The 20,251-nt window shown below is 37.9% G+C and overlaps 1 protein-coding gene across 1 annotated transcript in view; it reads left to right on the top strand.

Moving 5' to 3' along the window:
• Positions 1–20,251, top strand: part of HMGA2 (high mobility group AT-hook 2) — a 141,081-nt gene that overhangs the window by 108,849 nt on the left and 11,981 nt on the right. The window contains exon 4 of the mRNA XM_016923082.4: positions 17,389–17,421. Coding sequence (XP_016778571.1) covers positions 17,389–17,421 — 33 coding nt within the window. The remainder of the gene's footprint in view (positions 1–17,388; positions 17,422–20,251) is intronic.

The following is a 20,251-nucleotide window of genomic DNA, read 5'->3' as shown; positions in this document are numbered from 1 at the left end:
CTCCTCTTCTGCCTCAGCTTGCAGTAGCAGAAAAAGTTTACATGTGTTTGTATATTCACTGAACAGTAGCCCTCAAAGAATAGGGAATTCTCACATCTTTTCAAAAAGAGCCACTTAAAGAAAATACATTCTAAGTGTTTTAATTCAGATTTAAATGGCTACATTGCGAGATATTATTCCATATAATTGGAGTAATTGTGAATTTATACAGATTTTCAACAGTGGCACTGTGTAACCATTGATAAAATACAGGGGGGTGGCGGGATAAAACTAGTATTGCGTGGATCCAATGACATTTCCCCATGCTCACTTTTTCCAGTTGTGTAGCAATGACCATATTCTCTAATAACATCAGCATACTTTTATGCTTCGGTCTTTTTCCTTTTCCTTAGGAGAATACTGGAATTCATGCTGTAGAATGGTTCCTTTTATACCCCAGCCCACTTGTTCAACGACATTCCTGTGATTTTACTATCTAATATGTTGTGGCTATAACCAGAGAATGCAAAATCTGTCTTCCTGAGAGCCTTGGCCTCTATGTTTTCTACCAAATCATACCTCCATTTTCTCTATAAAGGCTGTTGGTACACCCTCAAATGTCATCTGTTTGTGATGAGCAGAACTGAGGCACTTTTGTTCTGATGCTTACATTTGTTCACATGAATAGAAGTTCCTTACTTGAAAGTGATTTGCACATAGGTTGAGGAACTGTGAATGAAATCACTCAACCTAGAGGCTGGCATTCTTCATGCTGCTGGCTGTTGATTTCTTCATCTTCTCCCTGAAGACCCTGCATGAGTGGTGAGTATCCATAAAGGCACCAGGAGACCCAGACACCTCTGTGGCAGCCAAGCAGGTGTTACCCTGCAGCACTTAAGAGGGATCTTAAGAGCAAGAGAAGGAAGGAGTGACTTCTGTCACCAGTGGTCAGAGCAGAAGGTGCAGAGCAGCAAGTTGCAGGTGCTGGCAGTGATGGCTTCTGAACTGAAGAGCAACCAAACCCTCCTATGTAACCCTGTCACCACAGCTCAAAGGGAGGTTTTCTTGCCCCCCAGTAGAAGGGAACTGACAGCGCCTGTATGGCTTTGCATCCTGAAGATACTGTAGTTGTTGCGTCTGTTGGGGAAGCATCAAGAAAATTAGATTGTTCCAACATTCAAGCTCTTCCATATTAGCTTTGTGTTCCATTTGATGTCAAACAATAGGTTGAAAAATTAGCTTAATTCTAAGCTTATATGTATGTAGGGAATTTTATCAATTATTAGCACCATTATAACTTGTTAAACAGTGAACTTATAGTTGAATGTGATCTATTAGATGGCTGCTTAACATTTGCTCGAGAATAATCCATTAGTCATCTAAGCACAAAGCAGCTATTTGAAAATTTGTTGAGTAAATGACATCTCTTTGACAGAAATATCTGCATAATTGCAGTGTGTTATACATGCTCGTTATAGCCTAACTACACGTCTGTTTGAATTTGGATTTTTCTTTTTTTTTTCTGTCTGCATAACACACATGCAGACATCATAGTGTGAATACTTACTGTTATGATCTTGGAGAAAAGTGTATCTGTCAACTCTTTAACAGCCTAAGCATACTAAAGGTAGTTTGTAAGCAACACATAACTTTGAACATGGAAAAATTAAGTTTGCTTTTAATGAAATTCTAATTTTGTAACTTGCTGAGAGTTATTTTTAGAGAGTGGTAACTTTTGAAGAAAAAGAAGCTTTTTTTTTCTTTTAAATCCTGAAATGTAATTGGTAGTCATTAATTAAATTTTATAAAATAGATGTTCCTTTCAAAAGCAATCTCAAACAATAGTACATTTTAAAGTCTGGATCTCTTTCCCAGCAGCCCAGGGTGTTTTGAAGATAGGAGAACAAGGGAAGTACTTTAAGCTGTAAAGTCTTGCAGGGTAGCAGTTAAGTGCTTAAGGCACTGCATTCTTGATGCAGCGTCCTGTTACAGTAATATTATGAAAAAAAGCTACAGGGAATTCTCATACATGTCTAATACATATAGCTTTAATGTTCACATGGCTGGACCCATTCACAAATGGAATCTGTGGGTCAGATGTAGTTTGCAAGCCACTATTATTAAGCTGTTTTCCTTTTACTATTAAGTAATGGTTCCTTGTTAATATTATGAATGCGTGTGTTCTTTGCTCTCTCTGTAAATCTTTTGTTCCATTCATTTTTTTTTTTTTTTTTTTTGGCCTTACAAGAATGTGGGGGGAGGATATCCCTATCCACAAATCAAGTACTTTAAATAGCCAGGCTAGAGCTGAATGAAGGAAATCAGTCTAGATAACATCTTTGTGAAATGTATGCCTATGAACTCTGCGTCACACAATACAAAGGAAATTGCCATTGTCCTGCACAAGTTAGGTGAACAAAGCACATAAAAAATCCTGTTCTGGTTGCCATACATATTCCTGTGCAGCTGAAACTAGAATTCCAAAGGCCACAGAAACGGCCAGGCTTAAGTGACTAACTTGCAAATCAGAGAGTGCAGGTTTTACATTGATAATACAGAGAGACCTGTAATCATTCATCACAGTGGTACTACATTTATTGATACTGAGCACTGCAAATCATAAACAATAAGGATTACATGACCACTGCTGCTACGGTGACTACTACTGCCATCACCGCCACCCTCCCTAGTGCTATTGAATAATGCTTATTAAGTTCTTTCAGCCAGCAACTGTGCTATGTACTTTAGTGTCATTCATCATATTTAATCATCCCAGCAACCCAATGAGGAATCCACTTTATAGAATTAAGGAAATTGAAGTTTAAATTGCTACCAGGTCACACAGCTTACGCATACCTGGTCTCATACTTGATCTCAGAGGTCTTTCTGGCCCCAAAGCCCTGTTCTTCCCCCACTATCTTGAACTTCCTTTACCTGTATGTGAAGGGAATGGAACTCACCAGGTACCAAGATGTCACCTCCTAACCCTTACAAAGCCCAGTGAGTTATTTGGAGGAGAATTTTTCCCAAGGCCAAAAAGCTGCCCGTGTAATACTCCAAAGTAACTTCCATATCCTGGAAAGAGCAACTACAATCAAAGATAGCACCTTACAAACATCCTTCTTTTATTTAAAAAAATTAATTTTTTTTTAAAAGCTACCACCACCAACAGTTCTTCCCAAGATCAGAGATACCTGCACATCTGGCAATAAGCCCAGACATACCAAACTGTGTATTATCTAGAGCCAGGGACTTGAATACCACTGCATCTGCAGAGAGACAAGCATCTCATTTCAATAGACAACTTGTTCCTAGAGTGGGATACTCCCCTGCTGAACTGACAGGGAGCCGGAAGAGCGGCATTGAACAAAGAGAATAGTTATGACTGGGCAGCAGACGGCCCCAAGCACAACCCCAGGTTCTGCTCTTCTTCAACTTAACCAAGCAGAACTGCAGTTGACTCCCATTAAAAGTCAGTAGACATTTAGTCGGCTTCCAGAATGTGGGCAGAAGCTCATGTTAGTTATTTACTACCCATCTCTGGAATTCCTTTTGGACATGACCAATGAGTTACAGCTGGTCTTTAGGCAGTATGGCACACTCATTAACTAGCTGTCAGGAACAGCTACACCCTTTGGTCCACAAATCTGGATTTGCCAGAGGAAAATTCCAAACAGACCAGGAAAGCAAAAACCACTGACACCATCTCCATAATAACTGTAAAACTGAAACATATACGTTCTACAAGAGGGCTGTTCTTCTACCTCCTCAGCAACAATTTGACAAAGGCAAACACTTTATGCACTAGCCCTGGACAAACAATGCAAAGAAAAATCTTGTGCAGCTGATTTCAGGGTCAAGAGGGCGCCTCTTACCAACCCTCAAAGACAAACCAGCACAGAGAATAGTAAAATATGCAAAGCCAAACCGGTTGCTACTCTCTATCCATTCCCCAACTTCCTTTGTTCACAGAAAGTGACCCTCTCCATGGCCCTGGGGTAAATCTGATTTGTCCATGGTGGTGATGCTGGTCCCATTCCCCTTGCAAAGCAGGTCTGGCCTGTTATAAAGGGCCATGAAATCTGCAGGGACTTTCGGAAGAGACTCTCCTTCTGCTGGACCTTGACATTTCTGGAAGTGCCACTATGAATGGACACTGCAAATGGCTGTACCCATTTTTTGACTCTGAAGGAAATAGACTGAGAATAAATGTCAACTGGAAGAGCAGAAAGAAAGAATCTGAAGCTCCGACATTTCTTGACCTACTGAATTTACCAACTTTAAATGTGCATCATCTCCAGGCTTTTTGTTATGTTAAGTAAATAATATCCTTATTATTAAATCAGTTTGAGTTGGGGTTCACTGTTATACCCAAAAGCATACAGTAGGAATTATCTTTGGTGGGCTATTTGAGACTCATCAGAATTCTTTATCTACAGTCTTACAAATTGGTTGGATTTCCATTACCTCCTTACATACACTGATCAGCAGGAAATATAGGGAGATCAAATTATATTTAATATGTCTTTTAAAATACACTCATTTTCTTCTATCCACTTTTGGAACTCCAAAAAAGTAACTCTCTCATGCTAACAACTCCCTTATTAGAGAAAAGAATTGTAGGTGTGTAAGCATTGTTTTCCCATGACAACGTTTTTTTAAATTATTTATTTATTTAGAGACAGGGTCTCACTTTGTCACCCAGGCTGGAGTGCAGTGGCACGATTACAGCTCATGGCAGCCTCGACCTCCCCAGGCTCAGGTGATCCTACTACCTCAGGCTCCTGAGTAGTTGAGACTACTACTATCAAATGGGTAGCATGTACCATCACACCCGGCTGATTTTTGTACTTTTTTTTAGAGATAGAGTTTTGCCACGTTGCCCATGCCGGCCTCGAACTCCTAGGTTCAAGCCATCCTCTCACCTCATCCTCCCAAGCAAGTCACTGGGCCCCCCAAATCTAAGAGTCATGTCCAGGAATCAGCATTTCTAACAAGCACTCTTTTATGAGATATATGGAAGGTATGACTTAGCCCTTGAGGAAGAAGAGCTACAAGAGGAAGAGGACTTCTTCCAGGCAATGAGAGGCTTAGAAATTAGTTGGAAACCTTTTTTGAATATTTACTTCTCCCAGAAGACTAGAAACATAGTAGGGACTGAGTGAGTCAGGTAGATGGCCAATTTCCCTGCTTTGGGAAGATTCTCCCTGAAATTTTCCATTGGTGTTATGCTCTGCTCAATGTTTGTAAACACAGCTTCTCTGATACTGGAGCATGAAGCAGTGTGTTGGTAGCTTCGACTAGTAATGTGTCTTAATGTAAATATGTATAAATATTATATGTACACACACACATGCACACATACAAGCTTTTTTTTTTTTTCTTTTTGAGACCGAGTCTCGCTCTGTCACCCAGGCTAGAGCACAGTGGCGTGATCTCGGCTCACTGCAACCTCCACTTCCCAGAGTCAAGCTATTCTTTTGCCTCAGCCTCCTGAGCAGCTGTGAATACAGGCACCCGCCACCACATCTGGCTAATTTTTGTACTTTTAGTAGAGACGGGGTTTCACCATGTTGGCCAGGCTGGTCTTGAACTCCTGACCTCAGGTGATCCACCTGCCTTGGCCTCCCAAAGTGCTGGGATTATAGGTGTGAGCCACCACGCCCGGCCACATACAAGCTTTAAATGAAGTCTTTTAAATGACTTCCTCTGTATTTATGTATCATAAGTAAAAAATAATGTCATGGATGGTAACATTCTACAGAAATGAACACATGCACGGGAGCACCAGCCAGGGAACACAGAGACCATACTGGACAAGGGATTAAAGGCAAGAGATGTGGAGATTTCTTCAGTAGAAAGCCATGTGGATGGGAAGGGGAGAGATGTGATTATGTAGATGGGCCTACATCATTATGGGAAAGACTCGTATGGCATCTGTATGGGGAACAAGCATTTTTATTCTTCTCCATATTTTGGTCACAGACAATAACACATAATACATGAGATTGTAAAGTCCAGAGGTACAGGAACTGTGCCTGTATATTTTCTATATCATAGATACCACAGAATTTATAGCTAACATTTGTAACATAATCAAATATTATAGCAGGTGATAAACAAGAGAGAAAAAAAACCAAAAATAAGTCATTAACATTTATCACGGATATTTTAGCCTTCATAGCCTTAACTGGATTTCTTTTCTATAGAGTTTTCAAGAGGAATAATATAAATAAAAGATTAAAGAAAGTATAGATAGATAGATATAGCTATAAATAAGAATAGCAGGATAGGATTTCTACTTTTATAGAAATCTAGTGAGAAACAAGATGCTCTTTATATTTCTAAAACATCTTGAACTTTTTGATGAGAAAACTTTTTTCAGAGCAAAGCTGTTATTATAAAAATAGGATTCTAGTGCTGATTTGTCCTTTAAATATATTAGAAACATTCTTTTGAACTAAGATCTTTTAAATTGTTATATTAAAATGCAGTTTTTCTCCTTATTTGGTCATTTTTCTTCTTAGTGAAATCATAGTCCAAGGAAGCTAGATTTTTATTATGTTTTTAAAAACAGATGCTATTTTTATAGATAAAAGAGGATGGTTGCCTATAACACTGATTTTCTTCGTAAAAAAAAAATAAGAAGCACAGAATATGCTGAATAATTGCCCAAAATTCTTTTCTGGGGCAGTGTAGAATAGTGAGAAGGGAAAAAGATGTGGAGCTATACAACCTGGGTGGGTGTTATAGTTTCATTATATGCTGGCCTTGCAATGTTTTGCAAGTCAATTACTGTCTTTTGGATTTAGCTTCTGCATGCATGAATCTGAATGGCTATACTTCTGTACATGGTTGTTGTAAGGGTTAAAATCAGTCAGTGCACTTTTAAATCACGTTACAAACTATGTGTCACTGTTATGTGACACATACAAATTATGTCATTATCATCATATGATCGATATCAACAAAATGAAAACTCATGTCATCTCATCTTGAAATGAAAGAATGTTTGATTCCATGAATGTGATCGTGAAGCCGAGTTCAGAGAGACATTTCTGGAATATTCTATACAATGCTAAACAAAGATAAGCAGTTTTTAAGTTAACAGAATGCTGAACCCAGAATCATCCATTTTAGGGAAGTTGAGCTGAGTAAGGTAGTTCAAGACAGTTGCCTGAAGCTCCACTTAGGTTTGAGATGGAGTAGATTCGGAAGACAAGACGAATGAAGTATTTGATTTTCTAAAAAAGGGAATGGAGACATTTTAATTTACAGCTTCTGAAGAAAGGTCATCAACCCAGAGAAGACCGTGAAGGAAGGTCCAGGAAGAAGGTATCCTCTGGAAAGGCCAGGGTGTCAGGGCCACTGTGGAAGTGTGGGCATGTAGCAGAAAGAACTCACTTCACAACTGTTTAAAAACGTTAAGGATATAAGCTAATGTTCGGGAATAGTTAATGTTTCTCAGAGTGAATATTAAGCTTCCTCCAAGGAAAACAACTCAACTCCTAAAGTCAGCCCTAAACTAGTGCCAAGAAAATAGTGCTAAATTAGGCTTCTAGGAGAGATATGACTCAGTTAAGTATCATAGAGCGCTCAACCCATAAACTATCCATTTGTAGTCCTTGAGAACATAAGAGATTACAAATAAATGTACTGACTCTTTCCTTAAGGAAAAGAAATGCCTAAAATCATGATTCAGCTTTTTAAATTCAGTTTCCATGTGTAACTGTTATAGCTGCTGGGAAATACTTGATAGTCAAATCATTTTGTAAAACCATTTTCAAATGTTTAGTCTAAGATTGGGCAAATGTTCTTGGAACCAAATAAATTTTCTGAGTATTGATTCTAAATCTCTTTAGTCAGAATGAAAGTACTAAGAACTGTTTTAAAAATCATATTTTTCTATAAGCTTATGGGCAAGCATACAAGAAAAGATATACATGTTACATGTCAAATTGTGTGTATCTAGTTCAAGTCCTGATCCGATTTCATATAATCTCTATCTGAATAATTGGCCAAATGTCAAGAAGATGCATATCTTAAAGGGACTTTCAAGTATATTGCCAACGTGATTGGAGTATTAACAACAAATTTGGATATTAATTCTTGGTAATCTCCAATAGCATCTAATTTCATTTCCATTATATCATAGATGCCTCCTTTTCATCTAATATTGAGCATTAATTAGTCTTTATTTGGCTGGAGTTAACATTAGCTAAAGTTTGAACTTAGGCTATAGCATCTGTGCATACATGTTTGATTTGTGAAAACCCAGCAGCATGGCAGTTCAAATATTTATTCATTTTCCTGTGCTGGCTCTTAAGCACATGTGCATATGCAAAGTGACCTAGCTTTGTGAATGGTCATACACAGAGAAAAAGAAATACATATAGAATAAATAATTTGAGCCTTAAAAAATATGTATATATGTGTGTGTGTGTATACATATATATGTATAGAGTTCCTTTTTTGAAAACTTGTAGCATAAGGAAATAGGACTGAAACATTCATTATTTTCTATGAAGTAACATTAATCTCACGATTTTCACTCCACTTTTTGACTAAGGGTGGATTTTTCCCCTAAAATCTTAGAGAATCATAAAAAATGAGATGAAAAGTCAACTTCTGAGACTGTGTATTCCTTTACCCCACCTGTGTGCGACTGTTTGCTTCAGACTGCTTTATGTTCCTCAGAGCACAACCATCTCCTGTAAAACAAAAATGCCTATTAAACTGCTATAACTCGGGAGCACACCAGAGCATCCCCTTAACACTAACCATGGTTTGACAACACTATCCCCAAACCACATCTTTTGCTTTCTAATTTGTTAAGCTTAATTGTAATCTTTGACTTTCCAAAGTGAAGGCAAAGAAATTTTCTTAATGTATTTCTTTGTGATAGGGAAAAAGTGATACTTTTCTTCTACTTCGTCTTCAAATTTCTTCTGGAATTTTTTTTCAGTGACCTTATCTCTACTTTTTCATTTTCCCTATTATAAAGAAAATAGTCATCTCTTCTTTCATACGTTTATCTTTTCCATATTTGATGAGCACGCCTCCCCATACTTAAGAAAACATTGTAGGAAAAAAATATTAATCTAAAATTGTACATTGTACTCTAATATCTGTTTTTCATTTGTCTCCCCCATTAGACTCTAGGCTTCTTGAAAGATTTCTTCTTTGTTTTCTACACCCAGTTCCTGCCTGTCATATAGTTCAAATATCAATTAGTATTTGATGAGCCAATGAACCACTTCATCAGGTCAGAATCCAGAAGGATACATTTTGAAACTAATCATGACACTGTGATTTTTAAAGGGCTTCCCATTGATCTTTTCACTCCATTCCAAAGGTGTCTGAAAGGCACCAGAGGGAAGGCAAAAACTCCAAAGTATCAGCCCCCCAGTCTGTTCTTATGAGAGCTGCTATGGCTCATTGCCACACATACACAGTCTGATGTTAATCAACACTAACTAGAGCAGCTTGTGGCTATTCTCATCCTTGAGCAGATGAAACAAGGCCAGCAGCAGTGAGGGCACTTTGCTATAATAATCCAATAAATACTTTTGAAATGATGCTTACTTTTGTCTTTTGCATTAAAGTCTAAGCGCAAAGCCAAGTAGAATAGAAAATAAAGAACACTTCCCCTCTTCCACAATACCAAGCAGAAATTCCAGAGATTTTGCCAAAACTCCCCCATAGATTTATCACTTCTTAGGAGACTTTGTACAGAGAACTACAAAATCTCCTTTGCACCATAAGGGCCAGATGTTACTGTTGAATTGTAACCACCCATAGCTACATGTGTACACACATTTCACAGTCATCTCTAAATGCACACAGGAGGCACAATGAATGGAAGTTAAAACCTAACCTAGGCTTTTTCTAGGTTCAGAGAAAACCCTGACTAGCTACTCCTGGTAGATGGTTTCTCCTCTTTACCAAAGCCTCCCATCACTAGGGGGCAGGTTCATTCCCAACTTAGGAAGCACTAAAACAGAAAAGCTTTCAACCCCAGAAAAGTGGTACCTAGAGGTGTGATTTGTATAGCTAGCTATAGCTGAGTCTCATCCTCACAATGTTGCATCAACATTTGATCTGAAATAAATCCTTCAAACTTCAGATATATCATATTCCTATCTAATTATCAAAATACATTCCTTAGGTACATTAAAACTTTTTGATCACTTACTATTGTAGAATACCTCGAACTGAACTCCCCTATATCTGATCAATACCTGAGTTGACCATTAATTTTAAATTTAATTCAAAGTGACAGTTTTCATTCTAGACCTTCCTTGGATAGCCACAGAGAAGTGTTATGTACAAATTATTTCAGTCATCCAGTTTCAATGAAGAGGTAGAGTTCAGGTGGATTTGGAGTGGGTATGAGAATCTAGCCAGATGGCCACAAAGACAGTCCTGGTGCTCTGGAAGAACAACCACAGCATAAGCAAGAAACTGGAACACCACACCTGGTATAGGCCAATCCCTCTTTTCACCACAATCTGGCAGTCTTTGGTAAAATAAGTGTAAGGGGAAGGATCCAGGCTGGAGAGGAGTGAGCAGAAAAATTGAGTACAGGATCTCAGAAGGTACAAAAAGCTACGCAGAAGGTACAAAAATCTGTTGGCTAATACAGCCTAATGACAAGTCACAAAAATTACCCTTACTGAATTAGAAAGACCTTATCTTGATTGTATGGGATTAAACCATATAAAATTGCTGATAATTGATTGGTTTTGACCTACAAAAATGCCAGTTCAGCTAGCTCAAACTGATAGTATGAGTCACACGGGGTGAATGCTATGAAGACGCTCTGCCTCCACCTATCCTGGTGATACAGGTCTGCAGGAGGGTTTGCATCTAGAAATCAGAGATTTTTGTTTTTTAAGAGTCAGAGTCTTGCTATGTTGCCCATATTGGAATGCAGTGACTACTCACAGGTGCGATCATAGCACACTGCAGCCTCGAACTTCTGGACTCGAGTCCTCTTGCCTCAGTCTCCCAAGTAGCTGGGACTAAAAGCATGTGCCAACATGCTTAGCCCTAAGATTTTTTTTTTTTTTTTACTTAACCTCCCCTGGAGCTCCAGTTTTTGGTTGAGGGGCCTCAGGGGCATCCTGGGAGGGCAGAGATGGATTGGAGTGGAGGCCACGTGAATGAGTCTCAGAAATACCATTTTGTCTGCTTTCTGTTGTAGGGTTCCACATAAGATCTAACATAAAAGGTGTGGGGGAGGTTCTTATGCTTTAAAAAAAAAAAAAGTAATTCAAAGCATCCAAAGCCTGAAGTTCATTTTTTGAAAAGTGACCCAAACACAAATCTTGACATTCTGGAATATTGAAGTTTTAAAACTAAATCCGGAGGGACATGAACAAGTATGTCGATCACATAATTTCGTGAAAGGCAAATTCTTGATAATGGTCATCCTCCTTCAGCCAGGTAAATGTCAAATTCAAAGAAAATATATTCAGGACAGCACTGTGAAATTTCTGAGGATAAGAGCATATTTCGCAGCACATAAATGAAAGTGGATCTCGGTGAATGTTCTATACGGAGAGAAAGGTTGTGTTTTGAACCTTTAAATAACTTTGGACAAAGGGTGAAGAAGGATATTGTTCACACCACAAGTCAAAAGCTACTCCCATCAATGTGCCCAACCACACAAGTCGAGGCTGCTGCTGGCCTTGATGGTTCATGGCCATTTGGAGTGTTTGCAGAGAGATTTGATGATTACTTGTCTAGAATTTGAGCTGTGTCTACTTATTCAATATTTTGGAACATTTTTTCTATAAATAACCGGTCAATTTTGTCTAGAAATCAGTGAAGTGATTAAGTAATAGGTCTATGTATTTATTGAAATGTTGTCTATATGGTAGGGATATATTCATCTGTCAGTTCAGGCAGATAAAACTGGCTACACTTGTGTGGATACAAACATGATCATAAACCTCACTAGTTCAATGAGCTGGCTTACATCTAAAGGACTCTTTTGGAAGTTGAAAAGCAAATATCTTTTGCGTAAACATTTTTAATATGACACCATATTTAACTTAAAATTTTAAATAACAGATGATCCTGTGAGATGCTATTTTGTGAGGTGTGAAAGGCCCCCAAAATGTAACTCTCATTGAGGAATTTTTATAGAAATTAGGGTTTTTACATTCTTTATTAGTAAATAGCCAGAAGATCTGTCTTATACTATATTGCTATGAGAATGGAAAACAATCTACATGAGAAAAGATTATGCTATGGCACAGAAGTACCTATTGGTTGAACAATGGTCATATGATTTTAAAACAAAATCATATGATTTTAAAACAAAGTGGGCAAAATCACCTACTACTGCCTGGCAAGAAGCAAAGGATCTAATTATATTAAAATTCTGCTGCTTACATTAAACCCAGAGACTCATCTGCACAGACAGCCATGTGAAGGGCTTCTTTCTTTCTAAGGTCAACTTAAGACCCTTTACATAATAATCATGCTTGCTTTACCATACATTGTGCCTAATTTTTTTTAAAAAATTAAGTTTGTAAGCTCAATTCAAGCCTCTTTTTATTTAATGTTTAGATTAGTACTAAAATGAACTACTAATGTCTGGGTCCTTTGTTAGCAAGGATTTTCTTTCAATACCTACCAGAAGGAGTGGCTTAGCTGTCTGAGTATCAGCTTTAAAACACCTAGACTTCCTGGAACCATAGATTGTATTCTTAGGAGGGCTGAGGAACTTCTTAATTATTCTGAAATAGGTGGAATGGCAGACCATTTCCTACACAAGTGTCTTTCTACAAAATCTTAAAAATCCAAATACTCTGTGGATTTTAAAAATTCAGTAACTTTTTTTCTTCCATTTGGAGAAATGTTCGTTTGCTGTATGACCTCAGAAATCCAAAAATATGTCCTTTCCTTTTGCTTATCTTCCACAGTTTCTTAGCATGTTGTACCCTAAGCTATTTGTATATACTTTAACAATGATATTTATTTGCTTAAGCATTATACTTTCAATTGTGGCTGAGCTAGTCCATTCTAAGGGCTAGACTGCAGAGAACTACTCACTGAAATCCATGTGGTTAGAAAGAGCCCTTTTAAGCTTCACATGGTATGTTCAACTCATGGGGTCTTTGAATTCTCACCACCTTTTTTTTTTTTTTTTTGAGGCAGAGTCTTGCTCCATCACCCAGGCGGGAGTGCAATGGTGTGATCATAGCTTACTGCAGCCATAACCTCCTAGGCTCAAGCAATCCTCCCACCTCAGTCTCCCAAGTAGCTGGGAGTACAGGCATGCGCCACTATACCTGGCTAATTATTTTTAATAGAGATGAAGTCTTGCTAGGTTGCCCAAGCTGGTCTCGAACTCGTGAGCTCAAACAATCCTCTCAAAGTGCTGAGATTACCGGCATGAGCCACCACACCCGGCCACAGTTTCGTTTTAACATCTGTTAATCCAAAACATTTCTTCAAAGTCCTTTGGTGATTTTGTCAATGCTGCTATTGATGTTTTGTTCTGGGAGGAAGCTCTCTTTCACCCCATTGTATTTTAGAAGTTTCAATGCAACCATGGAATGAGGATTTTCATTACAAGCTTTTTGAAAGGTGCAATAGTCTCAACATAATGAACTCAAAATCTCAGTGCATTGAAGGGTTTGCATGCCAAGTTGACCAAGTGCCTAAATTGTATAAACTCCCTATGTGCACAATTAGAATTGGATCATCAGATTTGTCTAAACAACTTGAAAGGCTTTGCTATCTGTTCACTGAACAGTCATTATGATGTACACACCTTTAAGAGGGACTCAGCCCCTCCACAACTGATAATGAAGGAAGAATCTCCAAGTGAGGTGAGGCAGCTGGACTTTGCAGGTCTGACTCTTGTCCCCTGGGATTCACTTTTCATCAGCAACCTGGAGGAATCAGAACTAGGCCCTGCTGAACAATCTGGAGATGAAAATCAAAGCCGGGAAGTACAGCTTCTCCTGGATTGGATCTCGATTTGACTTTTTTCTTTTTTCTTTTTTTCAAGGAACAGACTGGGTTTCTTCAGAGCATTATATCAGGGATTAAGAGAATCAGTAGACTCGGGTTGTTTTGGTTTTAGAAAAAGATCTCAGACGATTATTTAAATTCCCTATGTCTTGGTTTCCCTGTGAGAAAATGAAAACAGTAAGGCCTGGACCCTCCCAGTAACAAAGGGGCAGATGTTAAAAATATAAAGGATTCTAGCTTTCATATAGGAAATGCATGTGCAAAATATTACTCATTTATTAAGGTGCATGAAAATTTACTGTTAACAACACAGAAGACTAATATGTTTCATTGATGTTATTCAGGTCTTATAAAACTCTAGTGGCCAGTCGTGTTTTTAATGCCAAGAACCCCGAGGAGCAACTGGTTTCTAAGAATCAACACTTAGTTCTGAGCCGAGAGATGCCCCAAGGAAGATAAGAGACTTACAGTTTGTTTGGCGTCCAAAAAGCTTTCCAGACAGCAGTTTGTTTCCTTTCCCTTTTTATGAATGGTGGTAGTATTATGCTTCAGTCTGCGTTTTCTACCAAAGCCATTCATAAAAATAAAAACAAAACAAAATAACAACAACAAAAACTTTCTCGGCACAGTCTGGAGCCATTGGGTGCCAGAGGCTGGGAAAACATCCTGGCAGCCATAACCCCAACCAACATTGAAAGTATTCAAGGGTCTGTTTGTTTGGTGGTCTGAAAAGTATGAAGTGCTGTGTCTGAGGGTAGCTGGTAGAAGTTCCGTGACACGGACTAGGCCGGGAGCCAGGGCTGGCAGAGATTCAGACATTGTCTTTCCCCTCATTGAAGTGTCAGGACCTAATTCATGGAAAATTGGGTGAGCTGGCAGCTCTTTCAGAGGATTTCATTGAGCTGCAGTGTGCAGGAGTCACATGAATGCGGGAGCCTCTGCCAAAAAAGGAGGGGGATTTCTGAGCAGTAGGAACCAGTCAGCCTGCAAGAATGTATGTGGATTTGAAACGGTTTGGGAGTAAACATGTGTACAGGTGTAATCGACAGGGAAAAAGGGGAGGAAGATGAGTGCTCTCTTCTTCCAAATGACCCTTTGGAAATGAATCCTCTATTAGCCCACGCTTTTGTGTCCTAAGAGGCAAGAAGTCCTTATCGTTCTTGGTTCGATTTTCCCTGGAGAAAACATCATCTCAAAACTTGGGCTTTTGTGATGACGTCATCTTTACTGTGATTTAAAGTCAAATGGAAGAACGTCTTTTCCTTTGAGCAAAAGTACCTTGCCATTTATTTTATTTTTATTCTGTCCATCTAAAAAAAAAAAAGCTCTAATGATTTTTATATGGAATTTTTAATGTACCAGCAATAAACCACTGTACCACTGAGAGGAACTCTGAGAGGAAGGGGCTCTCAGAATGAATGAACAGGGGCTAGTGAATAGTGAACGTATCCTAAGTGCTGTTATTTGGGAGAACTGTTGCAAGAAAGCATGTCGCTGTACACATCAGAGTACCTCAGGTGTACTCACAAATCTCAGTGATGTGTAGATAGAATAATACATGCCTATATTCAGACATGAGAGTGAGGACTGGAAGCAAATAATCCATCGAAAAGCTCAGGCTTCAAATCCATCTTTTATAATGCCAAAGAAATAACAAGTATTCTCTAATACTCGATTGGAAAGTTAGGCAGGCAGAAAAACATTCCCTCGGATGTTTCACTCAAAAGAGGAGAGTTTTGCTCTACACATACAATAGATATAGATATAACACAATATAACACAATATTCTTCCCATGATACCATGAAGAAACTGAACAAACTCACAGAATTATTTGCAAATCATAAGGGACTTGAATGCAAAACATTAAAAGAACTCTTACAACTTTGTTATGAAGAGATAGCAAATTTTTTTTAAATGGGCAAAGGATTTAAATAAACATTTCTTCCCAGGAGACATATAAATGGCCAATAAGCACATGAAAAGATGCTCAACATCATTAGTTGTGAGAGAAGTTCAAATTGAAACAGCAATGATGTTTAACTTCACACCCACTTGGATGTCTATAAGCAAAAAGACAGGCAATAACAAGCATTGGCATGTATACGGAGCAATTGGAACTCCAGATTCATTGCTGGTGGGACGGACTGTAAAATGGTACAGCTGCTTTAGAAAGCTGTCTGGCAGCTCCTCAAAAAGTGAAACAAAGAATTACAATATGAACCAGCGATTCCACTCCCAGGTATATACCCAAGAATGAAAACATGTTCGCACGAAAACGTGTATATAAATGTTCATAGTAGCATTATTCATAATAGCCAAAGGGTGGAAACACCCCAGATGTCCACCAACTAATGAATGGATAGGTAAAATGTGGTATATCCATACAAGGGAATATTATTTAGCATAAAAAGGAATGAACTGCTGATGCTACCACATGGATGACCCTAGAAAACCCTAGGCCAGTGAAAGAAGCCACACACAAAAGACTCTACATATATAGTATGATTCCACTTACATGAAATGTCAAGATAGGTAAATTCATAGAGACAGAAAGTAGATTCATGGTCACTTAGGCATGGGAGGTGGCTAGGGACGTGGAGGGTAGTGGGGAGTAACCACTAATGGGTACAAGATTTCTTTTAGAGGAGATGAAAGTGTTCTAAATTAGACTGTGGTGATGGTTGCACAACCCTCTGAATATACTAAAATATACTTTAAATGAGTGAATTGTGTGGTATGTAAATTATGTCTCAGTGAAGGTGTTTTAAAAAAATAAAATATTAACAAATTAGGTACCTTCACTCCTCAGTTTTGTGATATATAGGCTAAAAACAAAGTGAATCAAACAGTTAAGTTTCTTTCAAGCTAGTTGGCTTGTATGCCAGAATTTAATTGGGAATTGGAATTGTTTTCACTGAGATAACCTATGTTGTATTTCCTTAATATAGAGAGATCATGAATAAACATTTTTGTTTTTTTTGAGATAGGGTGTTGCTCTGTCACCCAGGCTGGAGTGCAGTGGCATGATCACGGCTCACTGCAGCCTTGACCTTTCTTGGCCCAGGTGATCCTTCCATTTAGGCCTCTGAGTAGCTGGGACTACAGTTGCAACGCCACCACACCCTGTTAATTTTTGTATGTTTGTAGAGAGAGGGTTTCACCATGTTGCCCAGCCTGGTCTAGAACTCCTGGGCTCAAGCCATCCGTCCGCCTCTGCCTCCCAAAGTGCTGGGATTATAAGCGTGAGCCACCATGCCTGGCCAAGTATAAACACTTTTAACATTGGATATACCAGTTGAACTTTATACTTTCCTCTTTCCTTTGCAGACAAGTATCTGTATTTAAAATATGTACACCTAATTTTTTCTATAATGTATATTTTCTTTTAAAATATATCTTTTTCTTTTTCTCCTTAGCCACAACAAGTTGTTCAGAAGAAGCCTGCTCAGGTAAGACATAGTCATTAATTTTTTTCTCCCAATTAATATAAAAAGTGAAATATGTACTGAAAAATGTCCCCAAACTAAACCTTATTTCGCATTTTCTTACTTTTGGTTATCTTCCTGCAGTATTCCTGAAAATGTGTTGTAGCCTTCAAAGTCAGGAATATATAGTCTGCAATTGTACCATGAAAACCTCCCAAAATGTAAGGTCTTAAGTGTACAAAGCAAATATAAATTCTTTTAGAAATAAAACTATTTTATTACATTGCCTCATATGTAAAACAAATATTTAATCTTATCCTATATTTTACCAATTCTTAAACATCAAATTTTGTCCTTCCAACTGACTGTCTATATTCTGTTGACACCAGACTTATATTTAATGATTCATGACTGGAAACATATTTCTTCATTGAACAATTTCATAATATTTGATGATCCCAAAACACTCCAAAGAATGCTAGAATACTTGGAAATTAAGTTATACTAACGTGCAGACTGATGCATTCTTAGATCTTATTTAAATAACTGAATCACAGTCTCTGAAGTTTTTGGCAACATCAAATTGGAAAATAGCTCTACGTCTCTTGCCCCATATTCCTGGGGCACCTTGTCCTCACTATAAACTGTACATAGAAACATTAAAAAAACATATTTATTGAGGAAGCATATCTTGAAGAAAACAAAACTGAAGTATAAATTAACCAGGATTGCTAATAATGTGAGCCAGTATTAAAGTATAAGAACGTCCTGCTGTTCTCTTCCCTTCTGTATGTAAATAGTCATTGGAGATCCAGGTGGTATCATGCTGAACCTGCTAAAATAAGTAGTAAGCAGTGTCATGAGCTATCAAATTAAGTAGAACTCTTTCATGTAATTTTAAGTATCCATGAAATTTTTTTCCCTAGAAGTCTTTACAAATCTACCTTGCATCCTGTTTTCTTAGGTCAATGTTGCCTTGCCTGGGAAGGACCACCCGGGCAAGCTTATATATCTACTGTTCTCTAAAAATGCCACTTAGAAGAGAATTGAAACTTCCAAACACATGAAAGGATCCAAGGAAAGTGTCTTCAAACAATTACATATGAGCTTTAAGTGGAATAAAAACAGAGTTAGCATGAAAAAAATCATTTTCATTGCTGCTCCCATACCTAAAAGCTAAGAGTGGGAGAGGGGTGCTAAAAAGACCCAGTGTTTGTGCGTCTTTAAGCAATATTTAAAAATATATACATATAAACAAAAACTTGACATTTTAATTAGGAGAACCCAAATATATTTAGCCTCTCATCCTTTAACTGTACAAAAATCAAGAGAAAGTAAATTGATAATTCTGTGCATTTGAGTCAAAGGATGAGGCAGAGTTCACATTTGCATCACAGGCTGTGAACTATAGATTAATCACTTTATGTGGTTTGTTAATATTGATTCAGCCCCTGTGCTTAGTGTCATAGGGAAGATGAGTCAAACAAAGAAAAACAGTCACTGCATCTGAGAAATGTATTTATATGTATATGCCTGTGTCCTATCCAGTGGTATGCTGGAACCAGCCCTTGTGAGCAAATAGTGAACATCTCTTCTGAATTCTGTGTTCAGTGATGTCAAGTAGGTAGCTTGAAATCCACTATGGTGGGAGTATTTACACCATGGAAAGTGACAAATACTACAAATCAGGACTTTTTTTTTTCCTGAGGAGCAAGTAGTTAAACATTTACCTCCCCAGCATGGCCCCACCCTTCAACGATTCTGTTTATTTGGTCTGGAGATCCATCATATTTTTTATGAACTCCCTAAGTGAGTTTAATATGCAACTAGAGATGAAGACACTCCATGAAAACACATGAGAAGATGTCTGAACATTTGTTGAGCAAATGACCACAGAATGTCAATGTGTATGGGACACACGGGGGATACAGATGAATGAGTGGAATGCCTCAGGTTATCAAGGGGATGATAAGACTGGAATTTTCTTGTTTTGTTTGATTTTGTTGTGGTTGAGTTGCAGAAGGGAAAATTGAAACATAAATTAAGGGAAAGAAATTACAGATGAGATGAATGGCATATAGAAAGGTAGAGAGGCAAGAACAAATACATCATAGGTGGAGATTATTAATATGGCTAGAACTGATTGCAAGTTGGACATTATTAATACATCAAGAAATAATATAAGTGAAATCACAGTTTTTTTTCCCAAGAGAATTCAGAATCTCAAAGAAGCCACAAGTGGATTGAGTTGATCTTCAAGGATCAATCTGGCTATCTTACAGACCCTGTTCCAGATTTGCCCTTTATAGGAGAGTTCAGACTCAGAATTATAAAAAAGAACATGAGCTCATTGGGCTACCTAATTTATATTGTGTAATGACACAGTGATGAATTATATAAACATGAAAACTACGTGAAAGTTCGTGGAGGATAATGTAAATTTTACACTACATTCAAAAGAATCTCTTCCTTTTCCATCTGTTTCTTTCAAAATACCCTCCCAGATGGCTTTCCCATGAGGCAATCTGGATTAACTCAGCCTCATATCCTTCCTTCAACAGCACTTTGAGGGGTTACATTCAGAATCGCTTTTGAGGTGGTAAAAATTTTAGCACAACTAAATATTTTACATCTAAAGAAAAGGGCTCGGCAGTGTGTAAACAGACCTACGTTTTTCTTTCTGGCCCCATCACTGGGCTAATTAATTTCTCTTTGCTCTATTTATCCATCTAGGAAATGGGATAATAATAATGCCTTTTCCCTTACTCCCAAGAACATTACAAGAGATTCATAATTATATAAATTCCAGGTAGCATTATTACATTCTGACTTATTTTTGACTGTTAAGTTTTTC

The sequence above is a fragment of the Pan troglodytes genome, chromosome 10, assembly GCF_028858775.2.
Source record: "Pan troglodytes isolate AG18354 chromosome 10, NHGRI_mPanTro3-v2.0_pri, whole genome shotgun sequence".
Lineage (NCBI taxonomy): Eukaryota > Metazoa > Chordata > Mammalia > Primates > Hominidae > Pan > Pan troglodytes.
This window is presented reverse-complemented; position numbering and strand designations above follow the sequence as displayed.